Below are 18,298 nucleotides of genomic sequence, written 5' to 3' on the forward strand. Positions count from 1 at the left end.
GTCAAATGAATTTTTGATAACGAAAATTCGTGCAAATGCGTACCTTGTAACTTCTGGAGCATTATTTATAACATTGGCCGTGGAAAAACAACCGCGTTGGTAAGGAGGATCGAGAGACCACTGGATATTACCGTTCTTTAAAGGAACTGTTACAGAAGGTTCTACAGGATGTTGTACGTAGAATGGAAAAGCAGAATCATGAATCATCACTAGTTTCTTCCTCATTCTCACTAGTTGTATTGTTTTCTGTTTCTGATATGCACTTATCACTCTCTGACATGTTCGAGAGTTCGCGAAACTCATCTTCGGTTAGCGTTCTTTGATGCGACATTATCAACATGCAAACATAGACTGAAATTTGAAATGTAAATGAATGCGCTTGGCATACGTGTCCTATCAGCCTACTACTTGTCTATCACCCTCACTTCCTTATACGTGACATGCCCTTCTAAATGACATCATCCAGCTAACTACACATTTTTTACATGTTCTAGCTTTCAGAAACTTGTTTCTATTTATAGACGTACCTAACTGACAAACTGTTAAAAAATATATAAAATACTGCCAACTAAACATACGTATACTATGTAATGTTTAACGGTTTAAATACGTGGGTCATATTGATCCGAACGTACTATAGGTAACAATTTAATTTTTATCAAAGAATCAGGAAGTTGATTTTTTATCTCGTATGAGAAGACCTCATATTAAGTAAAGTCACGAAACACCAAAACGTTACTTCGCGTAATAATTTGCAAAATAAGAAATAATTTGGGTCAAATAGACCCCAACAGGACAGCAGGTTAAATGTTTATGACATTCCTGGATATGCTGAAAAGCCTATTTTTTCCATCTTTTTGTCTGTCTGTCTTTTATATCTGTCTTTTATTTGCAAAATTCATATATTAGAGCATTCACCCATATCTTTTAACCATATATACCGGTTTGTTATTTTTGGTTTTCTACATATGCTTTTTATCAGATTTATGTACGTTAAGAGGCGCACTAGAAAACATTATTGCTAGCATTAAGCTACAGCTTACTTAATAGGTAGCTTACGAAGAAGATGCTTATATGTATTTATGATAACCTTCTTAAAACTGTGCATATGAAAATTTATCAAACATATTTTTAATTTATATTTAAGTAATTTTAATCGTAAAATATTATTTTGTGAAAACTAAAACTACATCTGGATAAATTGTATAAAATTGGAAAAAAAAAATAGATAATATAGAGAAAAGTGTATTTTCTCTCTGTGTCTCTTTGTCTCTCTCTCTCTCTCTCTCTCTATATATATATATATATATATATATATATATATATATATATATATATTGTACTTCTTATATAAAATATAATCTAATCTAAAGTAGGATAATTATTTTAGTTTGAATACGTCCTTGCAATTGGAAAAAAAATATTTATCTTAAATATTTCATAAATGCTGTATTTTGACTAATACAGTTATCAGCAGAATATTCAGTTAGATGACTGGCTAATTTGAGCGTACTCACAGGTAAATGTTTAAACAATTATCACAGATAGATAAAGGAAATCTCTGCGATTGCTATCGCTTATATATACGGTTTAATTTGAAGACTGCGTAGTTAGAATTCAAGTTATCCGCGGAAATGGATATCGCTAAAGAACATAAAACGTTAATAGACCGTATTGCTAGCGAAAATGGATTCACCGATTATGAAATAATAACCAGTTCTGGATCAAGTAAGGGAGACAACTTTCTTGGAGTTATTACTGCGATTACTATCAAAGACAAGAAAAAAAGTTTGGATTTGATTTTGAAGTCTTCTTATACCAATAAGGGTTTTAGGGAAGCTGCACCCGTAAAGGACATTTATGCTAGAGAAATATTCTTGTACGAACGCGTTTTCAAAGAGTTTAAAAAATTTCAAGAAGAACACAACATTGAAGGTAAACAACATATTATTGTAATTGTACCTTATAAAATTTTTTTATATTTAAATAATAGGAAAGCCAACTTTGGAAATGCGTTACAATATCAGAATAAAATGTAGATTTTTTTAACGATGAAATTATTTTCTTTAATTCAGGTTTTTTTGTATGATAATACATCTGAATACAAAAAAATGTTATTATAAGTTTAAGTTTAGTAACAACTTACTATTTGGAATAAGATATCTTAACCTTTTCTGTGCATACCACTTATATGAATGATTGCTGTTGTTATTTATATATAAATATATATATATATATATATATATATATATATATATATACACACATATATATATATATATATATATATATATAATATATATATATATATATATATAAATACGTTCAAATTATCGGGTATAGTGGTCTATAATAAAAATCTTTCTTTTTTCTAAATTACTCAATATTTCGCTATTTATTTAAAAGCTTCCTCAGGAGTAAACTAAAAACAATTTGAACATTACAAAAAATGGCGTACAAATACATTTTAAAACACTTACAGAATTTAAAAGATTTCGCAAATAAAAACTGACATTGAAGTATTTGAAATATTGAATGTCAAGATTAAATTGTCTTAAGCACGTTCGTTACAGCTATACGATAAAAAATTAAAATTATTTCAAATGTAAAAATAAAAATAACAATAAAAGAAAAGTTAGAAGAATAATATTTATTTGATGAATTATTAAGGTTAGTTGTTATTAAGATGAATGTTGGCTATTTTTATTATTTATAAATTTTGTTCAATATGTTACAATATATGTTACTTAACTGTCCAGTGTCCGTTTTATAATTTAAAGTGTTTTTATTTTTATTAATGTAATACATTTTAAGAAATAATCTACTTTTGTATTTTTTTTAGGTTTTTTTAAGATTTTTATTATAGACCACTATACCCGATAATTTGAACGTATTTATAAATTATTTTTTGGTCGAAATAATCACTTCTAATATATATATATATATATATATATATATATATATATATATATATATATATATATATATATATATATATATATATATATATATATATAATATATATTTCAAATTATTTTCGACCGTACTGTTTTCAATATTGATTTATAGTATCAGCAATCGGTCTGTAGGAAATGAAACTTTATTTGTTCTGTCTCAATATTTCGTCACGATTTTGTGACTTCTTCAGGAGAAAACTGTAAATTTATTAGAATAATTAATTATAATATATAAACTAAGTGAATATTTCAATACTTACAACTATAAGAATAACAATTTAAATTTTTTTAACATATCTAATATATATATATATATATATATATATATATATATATATATATATATATATATATATATATATATATATATATTAGTTTGATTTTTATTTAGGAGTTATGGTAACTGCAATATTGTAGCATTTTATATTGAACTCCCCTCGTATATGTGATATAAATCATTTTAGAGTTATTATTTTAAAGATGTGTACTTTCTCAGCATTTTCTTTTAATGTTTTATTCGAAGTCGCCTTATAATTTTGGTATGTCCTAGAAATGGAATCTTCTGCGTTTTAATTCCTGTCAAGTGTTTGTTTATTTTCAACTTATATGAACGAATTTTTAAATTCGTCATTCATGCTTGGGTCGCTGTAGCTGCAAGTGTAGATCAAATTCTTACTTGGTTCGCTGTGTGGATCACAAGTATGGATCCTCAAATTCACCGTCGAATTTGTGTTTTCCTGTTTTTGGCCCCTTTGTGTAGAAGTATGTAGCAGTGAAGCCTTAAGTAGTTAGTGTATCCTAATAGTTGGGGGATTTGTGCAGTATACTGATGAAATTTTGAAGCAGTATATAGGATGTCCCACCAGTTTTGTTGTCATTTTCCTGTTTGATCCAACTCCATCTACGTCAGATCTTCGTTTCAGATTATGGAAATGGTTTCCTGTTGTTCCAGTAAGTTCCTGTTTGATTTTCAGAAGTTTGAGTGCAAAATTACTAGTGAAAAATCAAGGTAACATTTAATGTTTTAAATTTTAAAGTAAAGACAGACATTTTTTGCTAAAGTAATAATTGCTTTAATAATTGCTCTTTGAAGCGTAGCTCCGTCCATGTTACCTTCCTTGTATACCGTAGGCCCTAGATATAGCAGACTACCCTGCCATACTCCCAAAGCCGCGAAGCGGTATAAAACGGGAGACTATTATTAATAATTGCTTTCATTGTTTAAAAGGATAATTTTTTTATTTGTAAAAATTTTTATATTTACCACAGTTTATACGTCAGTATCATTAGCAAGTTTTTGTAGCATCTCCTGAATTTGTAAATCAGTAGAACGCATGTAGGTTTTTTGGATTTTGCGACTATTGTGGTAATATTTTGTATTTTTTTTGAGCATTTTTGTGTTCTCTATGTTTTGTGGTAAGACACAATAAATGTTAAATTTTGTTTTTCAATATTTTGTTTATTCCTTTTTAACTAACCCTTTTTGAGTTTCCATTTGAAAAAGATATGTTTTTTATGTTTAATAATTATATCTCCAGTTACAACTAGCTGTTGTGATGGTTATAATTAGGCACCTCAAAGTGGCGCTCTATATAAATTACTAGAGTGGTTCCTGTTTCTTTCTGTTTTGTTTGTCCCAAGAGATTTGTATAAGTACCCCTTTATTTCATTTTTTTGTAGTTGCCCCAATCCAACCCCCTTTTCTTTTACTTATCCACGACCCCAGCTCTCCTACCAAAACCTGAGTGCCGTTCGCATATGTTTCGATTATTTTGCTTGCCCTTCTCCACTCCCAGTAGTTTCTTCCCCCAATTTTCTACCCCTTGTATTAATGCCCTGTGTGGTAGGCAAAATATTTCGTTACAATATTTTATAGAGTGAACTCCAATTGTACAATTTTTAGTGAATAAGGTAAAATAAACAATTATTATAACAGTATTATACATATTATAAAGTGAAAAGATGGAATTAATAGTAGAGAATTGAGAAAGAATCAGGAACATGGTAAATTGATCTATAAAATGTAATTGATGGTATGTAGCCAGTTATTGTAATACTGATATTTAGGAATGGAATAAAATTATAGGTAGAGTTACTAGAGAATTACTGAGTTTGTTTTTAAAGGTTAAGATTTATCATATCATATATTGTTTAGTATGTTGCAGTAGATATTAGTTAAATGGTTGGTGTCTGTCTTATAATTGAGAGATTCAGGAGTTTTATTAATGTGTACCATTTCAAGGAAAAGTCGATTTTTATTATTATCAACTTATTCCAAGATTTTTACATTAATAAAGTCAAAGTTATGTTCTGTCTTCAAGTGGTGGTCCACTAAGGCACAAGAGTTTTTTCGTATGTTACAGTCACTTTTGTGTTGAGTGACACGTTGTTTAAGCCACTGTTGACTTTGACCAATATAACAACTTTGACATTGATTGCAATTTATTCTGTAAATTATATTACTCATTAATAAATTTGGAGTTTTAACTTTTATTTTTGAGAATAACCTTAATTTAGAAGTGGATTGTATTTAATTAATTTAATGTTCGGAAATGTTTTGAAAAGTGGGACAATTTGGCCCGTTAAATTTTTTATGTGAGGTATTTTTTTATATGAAATTGGTTGTCAATTATTTATTAAAGCTCTATTGTAAAAGTGAGTGTTATAGATGAGTTTTTTTAATATATGTTGTGGGTAGCCATTGTTTAAAAACATTTCAAAAAGTTTCTTTAAATTGACATCTAGGAAACTCCGATCACAGATTGTCGTTACCATTTAATTAATATCTACTGCAACATACTAATCAATATATGATATGATAGATCTTAACCTTTAAAAACAAACTCAGTAATTCTCTAGTAACTCTACCTATAATTTTATTCCATTCCTAAATATCAGTATTACAATAAATGACTACATACCATCAATTACATTTTATAGATCAATTTACCATGTTCCTGATTCTTTCTCAATTCTCTACTAATAATTCCATCTTTCCACTTTATATTATGTATAATACTGTCATAATAATTGTTTATTTTACCCTATCCACTAAAAATTGTACAATGAGAATTCACTCTATAAAATATTGCAGTTACCATAACTCCTAAATAAAAATCAAACTAAAATGTCATGTATTTAGACATCTTAAAAAAATTTAAATTTTTACTTTTAAATTGAAATTTGAAATATTCACTTTGTTTATATATTATAATTAATTATTCTAAAAAATTTACAGTTTTTTCCTGAAGAAGTCACAAAATCGTGACGAAATATTGAGACAGAATAAATAGAGTTTCATTTATAAATAATTTACAAATATATATATATATATATATATATATATATATATATATATATATATATATATATATATATAGAAAAAAAATGTAATCTTTGCAGATAAGTTAAATAGTAAACTCTTAAATATTAATGCAGATTTCCCGAATATTTAAGAGTTTTTATATATATATATATATATATATATATATATATATATATATATATATATATATATTTATTACTACTGCCCAAAATTAACGTAACACCTTAAATGTACCATAAATTTGAAACTATTTTTCTTCTGAACAAATAATTGGATTTTGATGATTTTTTAAAAGGTAAATTTCAATTACTCCTTCTAATTAAAAAACAAACCATAGTAAATAACAGGAGTAAGGTTAACTAGGAAACAATCCTATGCTAAGGAAGCAATAAAAAACGAGTGCTTCAAAATGAGTGTCTTTTATTTTTAGCAAACGCTTCGTCAGAACTATGCAAAATGTTGACACTGTTAGTGGTATTTTCCAAACAAGAGTACAACATACTATGTGTGGTAAATGAGACGATTTAAATTAAAATCATTTACATTATGGTAGCTTTGATTTAAGAAAAACCATAATTTTTGGAATTAAAAACCAAAATTAAATAGCATTTCCAATTAAATAATTGTTTATTTTATTAAATAGTTTATTATTAAATTTTTTATCCAATATTTATTTATTATAGACCCCTTCGAAAGTGTACCTAAATGCTATTTATGCTTTACTGAAGATGGGCTTGAATGTTTAGTTATGGAGAATTTAAAAACACAACATTACGATTTGTGGGATAAAAAAGTCCCAATGAATCCTGGGCACATCAAAGCAGTTCTAATTGAGTATGCCAAATTTCACGCGGTTTCATTAGCAATGAAACAGAAAAACCCCGCATTATTTAAAGAATTGGCAGAAGACCAGCCAAATAATCCATTTGAAAAACAATTTGACAATGATAAGGATAAACAAGAGAGATTTAAAAATTTTATGGCTACTACTTTATCTAATGGTTACAAGGCATTAGAAGATGATCCAACGTTAACAGAACATCTGAAAAGATATGAACAAATTGCAGGTTCTGAATATATGGATAAATTAAAAGCACCAGAATACAAAGTTGTCATAACACATGGAGACTGTTGGTGTAACAATTTTTTGTTTAAATATCAGGTAACGATTTATTTTGTAATATAAAATAATACAAAAATTACTAAATATTCAATGCACATATATAGCGATGGTACATATGCAACCAGGCATAGGTGTAAAATTATACAATGTTCATATTGTTCTTCTTATTTTTCTTGATACTGTATAGACATATAATTCTGTTCATGTTTTGCGGTATTTCTCCATTCAAGTTTGTCCGTTTTATACATTGTTTGAGCATCGTTTTGTTGCTCCTCCGTTGATCTTCTTCCAGTTGTGATTTGTTTCTTGCCATTTTTACTATACTATTCTTAGTCATTCAATTTGTATGTTAGTTCCATTCAGTTTTTTGTGTTCTTGATAAATTCCATGCTGTGTCTCTTAAGCTTTTTTTATAACAGGAAGTACTTTTATTTTCATCGTTTCTCATAATCTTTGAGTTAGCTTCGTAGAATATCAATTTGTTTACTCTGTAATAATAACTGATTTGTCCAAAGAGAATATCATAGACATCCAAATTATCTGATGGCTTTAATTACTTATTGTGTTGTCTATTTTCCTATTTTTCAAAACATGGACGGATAATTTAGGTCATAGATTTTATTTAGATCACATTTTCAGTTATTTTGTTTTTAATTCCAAATTTTGAAATCAATGTTGCTTTTACATAAATTTTAAAGTTAATACTACAAGAGGTGATGTAAAATTAGTAATGCAATCTGTCAAGATCGTCTTTCTTTTCTGTCATGTTTATGGCATTAGCTGCATAGCAAATATTTTTTAATTTCCTTTTAATAATCGGTTTATTATCATTTAAGTCGGTTGTTCAATTGCCTTTCTCTAAGTTCTTTGGAGATCAATGACTTTTATACTCCTTTCATCCATGTATTCTTCTCTTCTGTTTTCATGTTGGTGTCCATATAAGTACTGTGCAAGTTTATGCCACAACGAGTTTTTTCATTCCAATACCATATCTCTTTCTGTTTCCAACTTTCTTAATTATTTTATCCACGACTAAATTAAATAACAGTTTAATAGAGAACTTGTGTTTGTTTTTTATGCATTTGGTTATATCATTTCGGCATCTAGCTCGTCAATTCTTTTGTTGTCCGTGTATATATTTTTCACCCATTTTAATGTTTTAAATAATATGTTTTTGTTATACAGGGTGGCGCACCGAAAACGAAACAGATGCATTTACTGGCAGATGATTCCTTTTTAAAAAAAAACGCTTGGACCCGTCGATTTTGTTATCGAGGGGGAAACAAAATTGGCATAAAATCACATTAACATTTGCAGCCCCCTAAGCGGGGGTGGCACCATCCCTAAAATCTTAAATGGAAAGGGGGGTCGAATGATCCATCATTTAAAAGGTCTTTCAACTCCCTTTACAACGATGTAAAATTCATGTACTTCAATTCAGTAGTTTTGGAGATTTATTGATTTAAAGTTTAAATACATCATCGTAAGAGGAGATCAATACATAGCAGCAAAGTTGTTAAAAAATAAAGAATAAACTGACCTGTCAGCCGAATAAATGTTGAAAATGACCACCATTACTTTCCATGCAATAATAAAGATTTTGCTGAAAACGTTGCCGGACATTTTGCAATATTTGAGGAGTAATTTGATGACACTCATTCACAATTCTTTGTCGTAAATCTTCTAAGGATGTTGGCTGAGTAGCATAGATTTTGCTTTTTAAGTAACCCCACAAAAAGAAATCCAAAGGTGATAAATCTGGCGATCTTGGGGGCCATTCAACGGCACCTCTTCTACCAATCCATTGACCTGGAAAGGTCTGATCTAAATAATGCCGAACTCTTAATGCGTAATGTGGTGGGGCACCATCCTGTTGGAACATCAACATATTCTCAACGTATCGACCATCATTCTGATTTTCAATTATATCTGTTAGCGCAGGATCTATGGCATTTTGCAGTAATTCCAAATACATTTTACCAGTCAAATTTCCAGGTAAGAAAAAAGGACCAACCAAATGATCGCCAAAAATGCCAGCCCAAACATTTAATTTTTGTGGCTGCTGTGTGTGTACCTCATGGTAAATTCTGGGATTAGAGTCCGACCAATATCGACAATTATGACGATTTACTTCGCCATTTAAAAAAAAGGAACATTCGTCGGAAAATCAAATGTTAAATAAAAATTGTTCATCGTTTGTAATTCGTTCACTCATAACTTCACAAAATTCTAATCGCTTATCAAAATCGTCTTCATTAAGTTCTTGTACAAGGTGAATTTTATACGGATGAAAATTATGGGCCTTTAGAATCCGTTGGATAGTACGTCGACTAACACCACACGAAGTTTGCAATTTGCGGGTACTTAATGTAGGATCTACAATAACTTGCCCTAAAACCCCCACTTCTGTTGCTTCGTTCCTTATAGGATTTTTAATATTACGTTTTTTATTGGCAACTGATCCAGTTTCCCGAAATTTAGCTACAAGTTCTAGAACATATTTTCGGTGCACATTATTGTTCTCATGTCGCTCATTAAAAATTTGTGCTGTTCTATTAGCGCACTGATTATTTCCGAAAAATATTTCAATAATTTCAACCCTTTCTGCCGTGGAATATACTATGGTTAATTTATGTATAAAGCAATAAATGATATTTTAACAACAAAGATTGGTCAAATCAATCGCAAACTAATGTACTATTTCCTATTTAAAATAAGTACGTGGCATTCTCTACTTATCTTTCTTCAAGAAACAACTTTTTTTGTCACAAAGGACACTTCAATTGCTATTTTTATTATTAATAAACCATGGACGTAGTAAATAAAAGCATTTACTTATCAAGAAAATGCTTTTACTCAAATTTTTTCTGAAAGAAGTACAAACTAATTTGATGTACCTATTAAAGTCTACTTTAAACTTTAAATCAATAAATCTCCAAAACTACTAAATTGAATACATGAATTTTACATCATTTGTAAAGAAGAAGACCTGAAGATTTGAAGACCTTTCAAATAATGGATCATTCGACCCCCCTTTTCATTTAAGATGTTAGGGATGATGCCACCCCCGCTTAAGGGGCTGCAAATGTTAAAGTGATTTTATGCCAATTTTGTGTCCCCCTCGAAAACAAAATCGACGGGTCCGAGCGTTTTTTCAAAAAAGGAATCATCTGCCAGTAAATGCCTCTGTTTCGTTTTCGGTGCGCCACACTGTATAATAAATGTGTTAGGTCTTGTATTTTTACTCGGTCAAACGCTTTACTTAAATCTTTAAGGCAAATAAACAGTGGATTTTCTATCAGTATGAATGCTGTATCTTTTTACAATCGACAGTTTGTATTTTGTATAATAATCTTTTATATTAACTTTTAAAGTTGTTTAATAAAAATTTTTCCAAAATAATTCAGTTTTTTTTATAATATGGTTATGTTAACAAGATTTTGTTGGCCATAAAATATTATGTAATCAGGGCAGCTCCTCTGCTTTTTATCCTCTTAACGAATATGTGTGTTACTTTTTTTATTATCTGGCATCTCTCGAACGTCTATTGGTGCCTAATGCTATTGGGATTACTATTCCTAATTGGCTATACAGGGTGGTCCTTAAGTAATTGTACAAAAAGAAACAGTAGATTCTACACTTTAAAATATTACGATTTAAGCCAAATTGCTTTAATAAAATGTTGATATTAAGAAAGATACAGGGTGTTAAAGTGCAAATTTCAAATTTTATTTTTCGCTATAACTTTCATGTTTGTAAACATTTATGTATAAAAATTTACAACTAGGTACTTTTAAATATGAGAAATTATAATTTGGTACGCACTTTAATGTAAGTGATAGATGGCGCCACATATGCCACGTATGTGGTATAAATTTGCACTTAACTTTTTTGCTCTTTAAGTTACCTGTATTTGGGACAAAAAATATTAAAGATACATTAGTTTAACCAAAAAAAAGGTATACTTGGTAATACCTTCAAAACTCAACAGTTTTCGAGATAATCGCATTGTACAAATCAGCTGCAAAATTCTGATTTAAGGTAATTACTCCAGGCAACGAAGAAAAAATAGACAAAAACGTTAATACTTCTGAATTTTGATATAAAATACCTTTAACTAAAGTTAATGGTTAACGAAATATTAATAAAATAAATATATCAGCAGGATAATTACTAATAGGATTTGACAAAATAACAGAATAATAGGATTTTACATCAAACATTTTACGTTTTATGTTAAATTAAAGTCATAATCAAAGCATTTTGTTTACAAACCAAATTCAGAAATAGTTAAACTAAATAACATAACTTTTTGTCAAAGTAAGTGTTCGATATGTCCACCATTTTCTTTAATTCATTTGTCAATATATTCCATAAAAGATCGTCTCATATTAAATAGCACCATTGGTTCTAAAGAAACTGCTGCAGTATTTATTTCTTCCCATAGTTGGTTGCGAATGTTTATGTGATTCTTATAGACACGTTGTTTTAACGCGCCTCATACATCAAAATCAAGCGGATTAAATTCTGGGCTATGTGGTGGCTATATTTTATAATGGATGAATATATTCTTTTGGATACATATCCAAATCTTATGGTATATTATGCAACTACATCTTATTTGTCGCAGAGGTTAAATAATGTACTAAACTGTGATGTATCCCGTTCATTGATTACTTATATAAACACGGAATAACCTATCGACGACATTACTTATTTATATGATTACGTTAAAGCTTACGAGTAACTATAATTACATCTCAAACAAATGGACTATTATGATTTACTAACGAACTAATATTATGCTGAACTAAATTGCCTGTGTGTTTACTGTATTTATAACAATATCGGTTATTAGGCCAACGATGATGTTTTTGTAAAAATTCTGAGTCTTTAAGGTTATATTTGTAGCAAAAGTATTATGAAACAAGACACATAATATGTGTTATTCAATACCTGTGCTTTAGTTTCCATTTGTCCTAATAAAAATGTGTAAAAAATTTAACAATGAATAATAAGTATTTTTTTCGAATTTATTATGAATTAAATAATAATATCAATATCTTACCACATTGCCAATAAATATGACTACCACGACCAATCCAACGTTCAGAAAAGTTGTATTTAAGTATGTTCTAACTGCCTTCTCTCTAGTATGTGGTGGTGTACGATCTTGCATAAACCACACATTTTGGGTTTTCAGCATTTTACAATAGAGAAAAAGTAATAAAACGCCATTATAGAAACTTAAGAATCGTTAGAAAAGGGAAATTGTAAACATGATGATGGCCAACGTCTGAATACGGACACGGCATCTCAAGAAGAAGATGAAGAATCTTTTTTCCAATAAGACATTTAGCACCCATAACAAAGCATTTTGTGATGTTACATTATCATCTTTGAGTTTTTTTAATAAGAATAAACTATGAATTATGCTTATCTACAGGTATTCAGTGCTTTACCGCATAAATATCAAACTAAGAATTATTATTCAGCTGACTTATATAATGCGATTATCTCGAAAACGGTTAAATTTTCAGGTTACTAACAAGTATACCTTTTCTTTGTAAAAATAATGTATCTTTAATATGTCCTAACACAAATAGAGCTAACTTAAATAGCAAAAAAGTTAAGCGCAAATTTATGCCACACATGTAGCATATGTGGCGCCCTCTATTAGTTACATTAAAGTGTGTATAAAATTATAATTTATCCTACTTAAAAGCATCCAACTGTAAATTTTTGTCCAAAAATATTCACAAACGTAAAAGTTATAACGAAAAATAAAATTTTTTATTTCCACTTTAACGCCCTGTATCTTTCTTAGTATCAACATTTTATTAAAGCAAGTTGGCTTAAATCGAAATATTTTTAAGTGCAAAATCTACGGTTTCTGTTTGTACAATTACTTAAGGACCACCCTGTATATTAAAAATTTACTTGCTTTTACTGGCATTACCCTCTAACATTTTTGATGAACCAAGACTTTTGTAATTTGAGCTTTTGTAATATTTACTCTAATAATGACGTTATCAAACCAAGCTTGCCCAGTTAAAAATTATTGTCGATTTTGGGATTTGCTAAAGCTAGACTCTTTACGTCGTCTAATATTTGTTTAGCATAAATTGCTTCATTCGTGACAATATAATCTAGCATCGATCTTTGTCTTCTTGTTAAATTTGAGTTCTTGTCAATTCCTCAAACAAGAATGCTACCATTAATTCCCCAGTACTATTTTTACAGTGTCATTGAAATATTTCTTTTATTCCCTTTATTATAGTAGGCATTTAGTTTGGACAATATCACAAGACTTTGTTCTTTATTTCACCGATCATATTTTTTTGTTTTTTATGAATGTATTTCCTCTTTTCCTTTAAGTTTCAGTTCTCTGGGCATATAGAAATATGACTTGCATTTATTCTGGATTATAAGACACCCCATGTTAGGGTTCTTGTGATTTTATTGTCCTAATGAATCACTTCATACGTTCTTTCTTTCGTTTTCATACTCATATGTGCTTTCTAGTGTATTCCGTTCATTGATTAATTGCCACAATCACCGAATTATTACGAAATCTGCCTGATTTTCTTAGTGAACCATTTTTGTACTCATGTATATTTTTATACTTCTTCTTCACGTGCCATCTCCGCGACGGAGGTTGGCAATCATCATGGCTATCCTGATCTTAGATGCTGCTGCTCTGAATAGTTCTATTGATGTGCATCCGTACCATTCCCTCAAGTTACGCAACCATGAGATTCTTCTTCTTCCTACACTTCTCTTGCCCTGGATTTTCCCTTGTATAATCAATTGAAGTAGGTTGTATCTCTCATTACGCATAACATGCCCCAGGTATTGCAGCTTTCGTGTCTTGATGGTTTCCAATACTTCCATTCTTTTGTTGATTCTTCTCATGACTTCGTTGTTTGTTACATGCTCGGTCCATGATATCTTCAGGATTCTTCTATAAACCCACATTTCAAATGCTTCCAACTTTTTAGCAGTCGACGCGTTAAGTGTCCATGCTTCTATCCCATAAAGCAGAGTCGAGAAAATATAGCACCTTGCCAGCCTAACTCTCAAGTCCAATTTTAGTTCTCTTGCACAAAGTACCTATCTACTATCTACTTATAATTATCACATTTTTGCCAGCAGCAAAACTACCCAATTGTCTTCCTTTATTTTTATATATTTTTTGAATAGTCTTTTTTCCTGCAAGCTCATTTAGGAAATCTTTTTTCCCAATTTGGTCATTAAAATACCTTATTACCAATAGTGTCAATATGATTATTATACGTTTCTTAACTTTTCATAAAACTCTTCCTTCTGTACATGAATATTAATTAATATTTGATTGATAATCTTAGATTATAACTTAACCCGCAGATTATCGTTGTTAGTTATCGCCAAATTTATAAGTGTTGTTTGCCTAGTAAGTTTATTAACTAGTATAAGATACTGTCGATTATACGCCACTGATTGGTCTGTGAGCACAGTGCCGTCCCAGTATAGCTTGTAGTTTTCAAGCATTGATAATAATAGAGGCGGACGCTTTGGAGAAGTCTTAGTTTGTTAGCTAATTCCTAGTAAATAATCTTTCCTACTGAGTCATGGCGTTTTTATAATCAGTAGCAACAAACGTTTGGCAGCCCTTGGTAAGATGTTGGATGGTTTAATGGGCTTGACGTTCATATTATCATTTTATATAAAACTCAAAGGGCTTTTACAATATATTTCAGATAATTCTTAGCTGGAATTAAAAACGGTCCTGAATGGTCAGGAGAAAACCTTCAGTCTCTTGTCATCCTTTCTAATGTCAACCAATAGTTCGACGCTATATAGTTGACATATTCTTGGCTAATCTCATTGAAATGTCGTCCATGCAGAGGTTCACTTATCCAGGTGCACAATTTTTCTTGCTTAGAGAGGTGGTTTACACGCATTTCTTGTTTTATCAGCTTAAGCAGCGTTGTGACATCAACTGCGCAAATTGCGCGTTTTGTCTTAGCCTGCGTTTAAAATTAGGTTCAGTTATCCAGTTGCTCTCCTATGTCCATAAGTTCTCTTTCCCCTAGATACCGAGGTAATGTTGTTCTCTCTAATGCACTACGTGAATGATGTTTATGTGCCTTTGTGAGATGTGTTCTTGCTTTCCGCTGAAGACTTTCTATATCCATTTTTAACCACTTTATAATATTAAATAAATAGCTAAGTGCACAACAGGCGTACGTATTTAATGCCTTGTACAAATTTTTATATTAAAATATGACCGATTTAGCTGTCTTACTCTGCGTACAAAATTTAGTTTATGGTCAATTTTTTGCGCTTTCTGTACTCCCAGATATTTGTAAATATCATTTTAACCCATTTTTTCGATGTTTTGGCCATCTTGCATATCGAAACCTTCGGGCTGAACAATTCTCTGACTATATTTAGTATACAGCACTTTTTTAATCCAAAATTCATACTTATATTATTTTAAAATGTTTCTACAGTTTTTAAAATGTGATCTAGGTGGTTTTGGGTGAAAGCCATTAGTTTCAAATCATCCATATACAACAGATGAATAAGCTTTGCCATAACAGTATTGTTATTTTTAATGCTAAAACCTGAGTCAATGGAGTTTAGCAGCTGAAATAGTGGATTAGTCGCTAGACAGAACCAAAGTGGACTTAATGAGTTTTCCTGGAAAAGGCCCGGTTAATTGGGATATCGTCAGTTTCTATATTGTTTTCACCAGGTATTTGACAGTGAATTTTAGTTTTCCACTCCATCATTATATGTAAAAAATGATGGAAAAAGTCACTATATTATCATCGACTACATATTTTCAATATATCTATAAGCCATATATGCGGCACTGAATCAAAGGTCTTCTTATGGTCAATGAAGGCAGGAAAAAGGTTACTTTTTTGGTGTATGCCTGGTTGTGAATTCTGTCTATTGAGACTTTCTAGTATTATTTAAAACACTGTGTTGGTAGATACGCCGGGCTACACATAATGTGACCAATTTGTACAAAGTTGGATTAATTAACATTGACAAACATTCATAAACACTTAAAAACTTCTTTAGCCAGAAGGTTTGAACTCCGTCTGATCCAGAAGATTTCCAGTTATGAAGCTCTGTGATAGTATTTGAGACTTCTTTAGTGGTAAAGGGTTCGTAAGGAATATTATTGTAATGCTGACAGTTGTTCGTTGCGTCTTTAATCCATCCAGTATTGGTATTATGAGTAGCTGGCGTTAAAGGTTAATTTCCTCAAAGCTTATGAATTTCTGCTCGGCTTGGGTATGATTTACTTATTTTTATTTTCCATCTGCTTAAGCGGACAAAATGCATCTGTTCTGTTGTTTTCTGGACCATTTCCTGAGTGTCTTAAAGTAATAAAAAAAATTCTTCAGCTCTCTTGATGTTTTATTATATTAATATTACTAAAACCTACTTTTAATAAACTACATTAGCCGCGTAAACTTCTAACCTCAAAATAATTTGTATTGTTAGTCCTTAAATTGATTTTTATGAATCTTGTTATTTTTTATATTTGTACTTAAAATAGATAAATAATGTAGAAACAAAAAATTTAGAAAACGTTTGCAACATGAACATTTTGACAATATCCAAGTTTAATTTAAGAAAAATATTTTATTTTAATTTAAAGCTATTTAATACCAAATTTAAATTTTATTTTTCTTTTAGGATCCAAATGATAAAACAAATCCCCAAAGTCTACGTGTTGTAGACTGGCAAATATCTGGCCTTGGAAGCCCGTGTGGGGATCTCTCTTATTTTTTGCTTGTTAACAGTTCTGAGGAGGTTCTAGATGATATTCAAACTTACCTAAAAATTTACCACGACAAACTGTCTTCGCAACTTCGTAATTTTAATTTGGATCCCGACGAATTGTTTCCTTTCTCTAGATTGTCAGATCATTTAAGTATATGTCTGTTACAAGCCTTGATTTTTGCATTCTTAGTTATGAAAGTATTGGTAAGTGACAAAGAAGATATACCTGATCATGTAGAAGCTGTTAATAAATCGGGTGATTCTATGAGTATGTTGAGTTATGAACCGAAAAATTTTGAAGAATATTCTAGAAGAATAAAAATTATAATAAAATTTTTGGTTAAAAACAAATATTTGTAATATATAAGTTATAAGTAAATAAAATATATTTATTAATTTTGATTTATTTTTATGTAGAACTCATTAAAACAATATTCTAGAATTTTTTTAAGTACTGCTGTAGTTATATTAAGAAAATTTGAAAATTTGTGTAAAATGTTTTTCTTCTTTAACCCATATTTACTCAACCCTCTATCTTGTCTAACTATTTCATCTTATCTGTCATCAAGTATCCATTATTTACCTAAAGTAGATGAGATATCACCTACCCATATTTTCTCGGGTTTACTTCTGTCTCTTTCCATTTGTCTTGGTCTCCACTCTATTACTCCATTTGCCTATATATATTAAATTATCGCCTCTTCTTCTTCTTCTTCTTCTTTTTATATAGACACGACTCTGTCTGTTTTTCAATGTGCCTCCAGTAAGTTGTCATTCCATCGTTTGCGTGGTCTTCCTACTTTTTTTTTTCGTCTTTATAGAGGGGGGGTCTGGAATCTTCAAAAGACATCTCAGTCCAGGGCGCCGCCTGACTAACTTTAGTGCAGGATTCGTTCTTCGTACTCCCGGCGATAGTTCCCGAGGTACTTTAAAATGCCCTCTCGTCGCCGAGTCTACGCCGAACGCCTACCTGCTAAACCAGACCCTCCTCTGTCATCCAGCGATCCGGAAGCGGAATGGCCGCTGTAAGGCCGGCATCACTTCCGAATCACTACCTTTATTCATTCATTCTCCATTCATACACATCCACACTCTATTCATTAGCAA

The 18,298-nt window shown here is 30.2% G+C and overlaps 2 protein-coding genes across 2 annotated transcripts in view; both read left to right on the forward strand.

The window, feature by feature from the left end:
* The window catches only part of LOC140435099 (tachykinin-like peptides receptor 86C), a 951,389-nt gene that overhangs the window by 645,692 nt on the left and 287,399 nt on the right, over positions 1-18,298 (forward strand). The window lies entirely within an intron of this gene.
* On the forward strand, positions 1,536-17,593 carry LOC140435097 (uncharacterized). Its single transcript, XM_072523802.1, has 3 exons — positions 1,536-1,935; positions 6,966-7,444; positions 17,105-17,593. Exons 1-3 carry the CDS (start codon positions 1,635-1,637, stop codon positions 17,549-17,551), a joined length of 1,227 nt encoding a protein of 408 aa, XP_072379903.1. The 5' UTR covers positions 1,536-1,634; the 3' UTR covers positions 17,552-17,593.

This window comes from Diabrotica undecimpunctata, chromosome 2 (assembly GCF_040954645.1).
Source record: "Diabrotica undecimpunctata isolate CICGRU chromosome 2, icDiaUnde3, whole genome shotgun sequence".
NCBI lineage: Eukaryota > Metazoa > Arthropoda > Insecta > Coleoptera > Chrysomelidae > Diabrotica > Diabrotica undecimpunctata.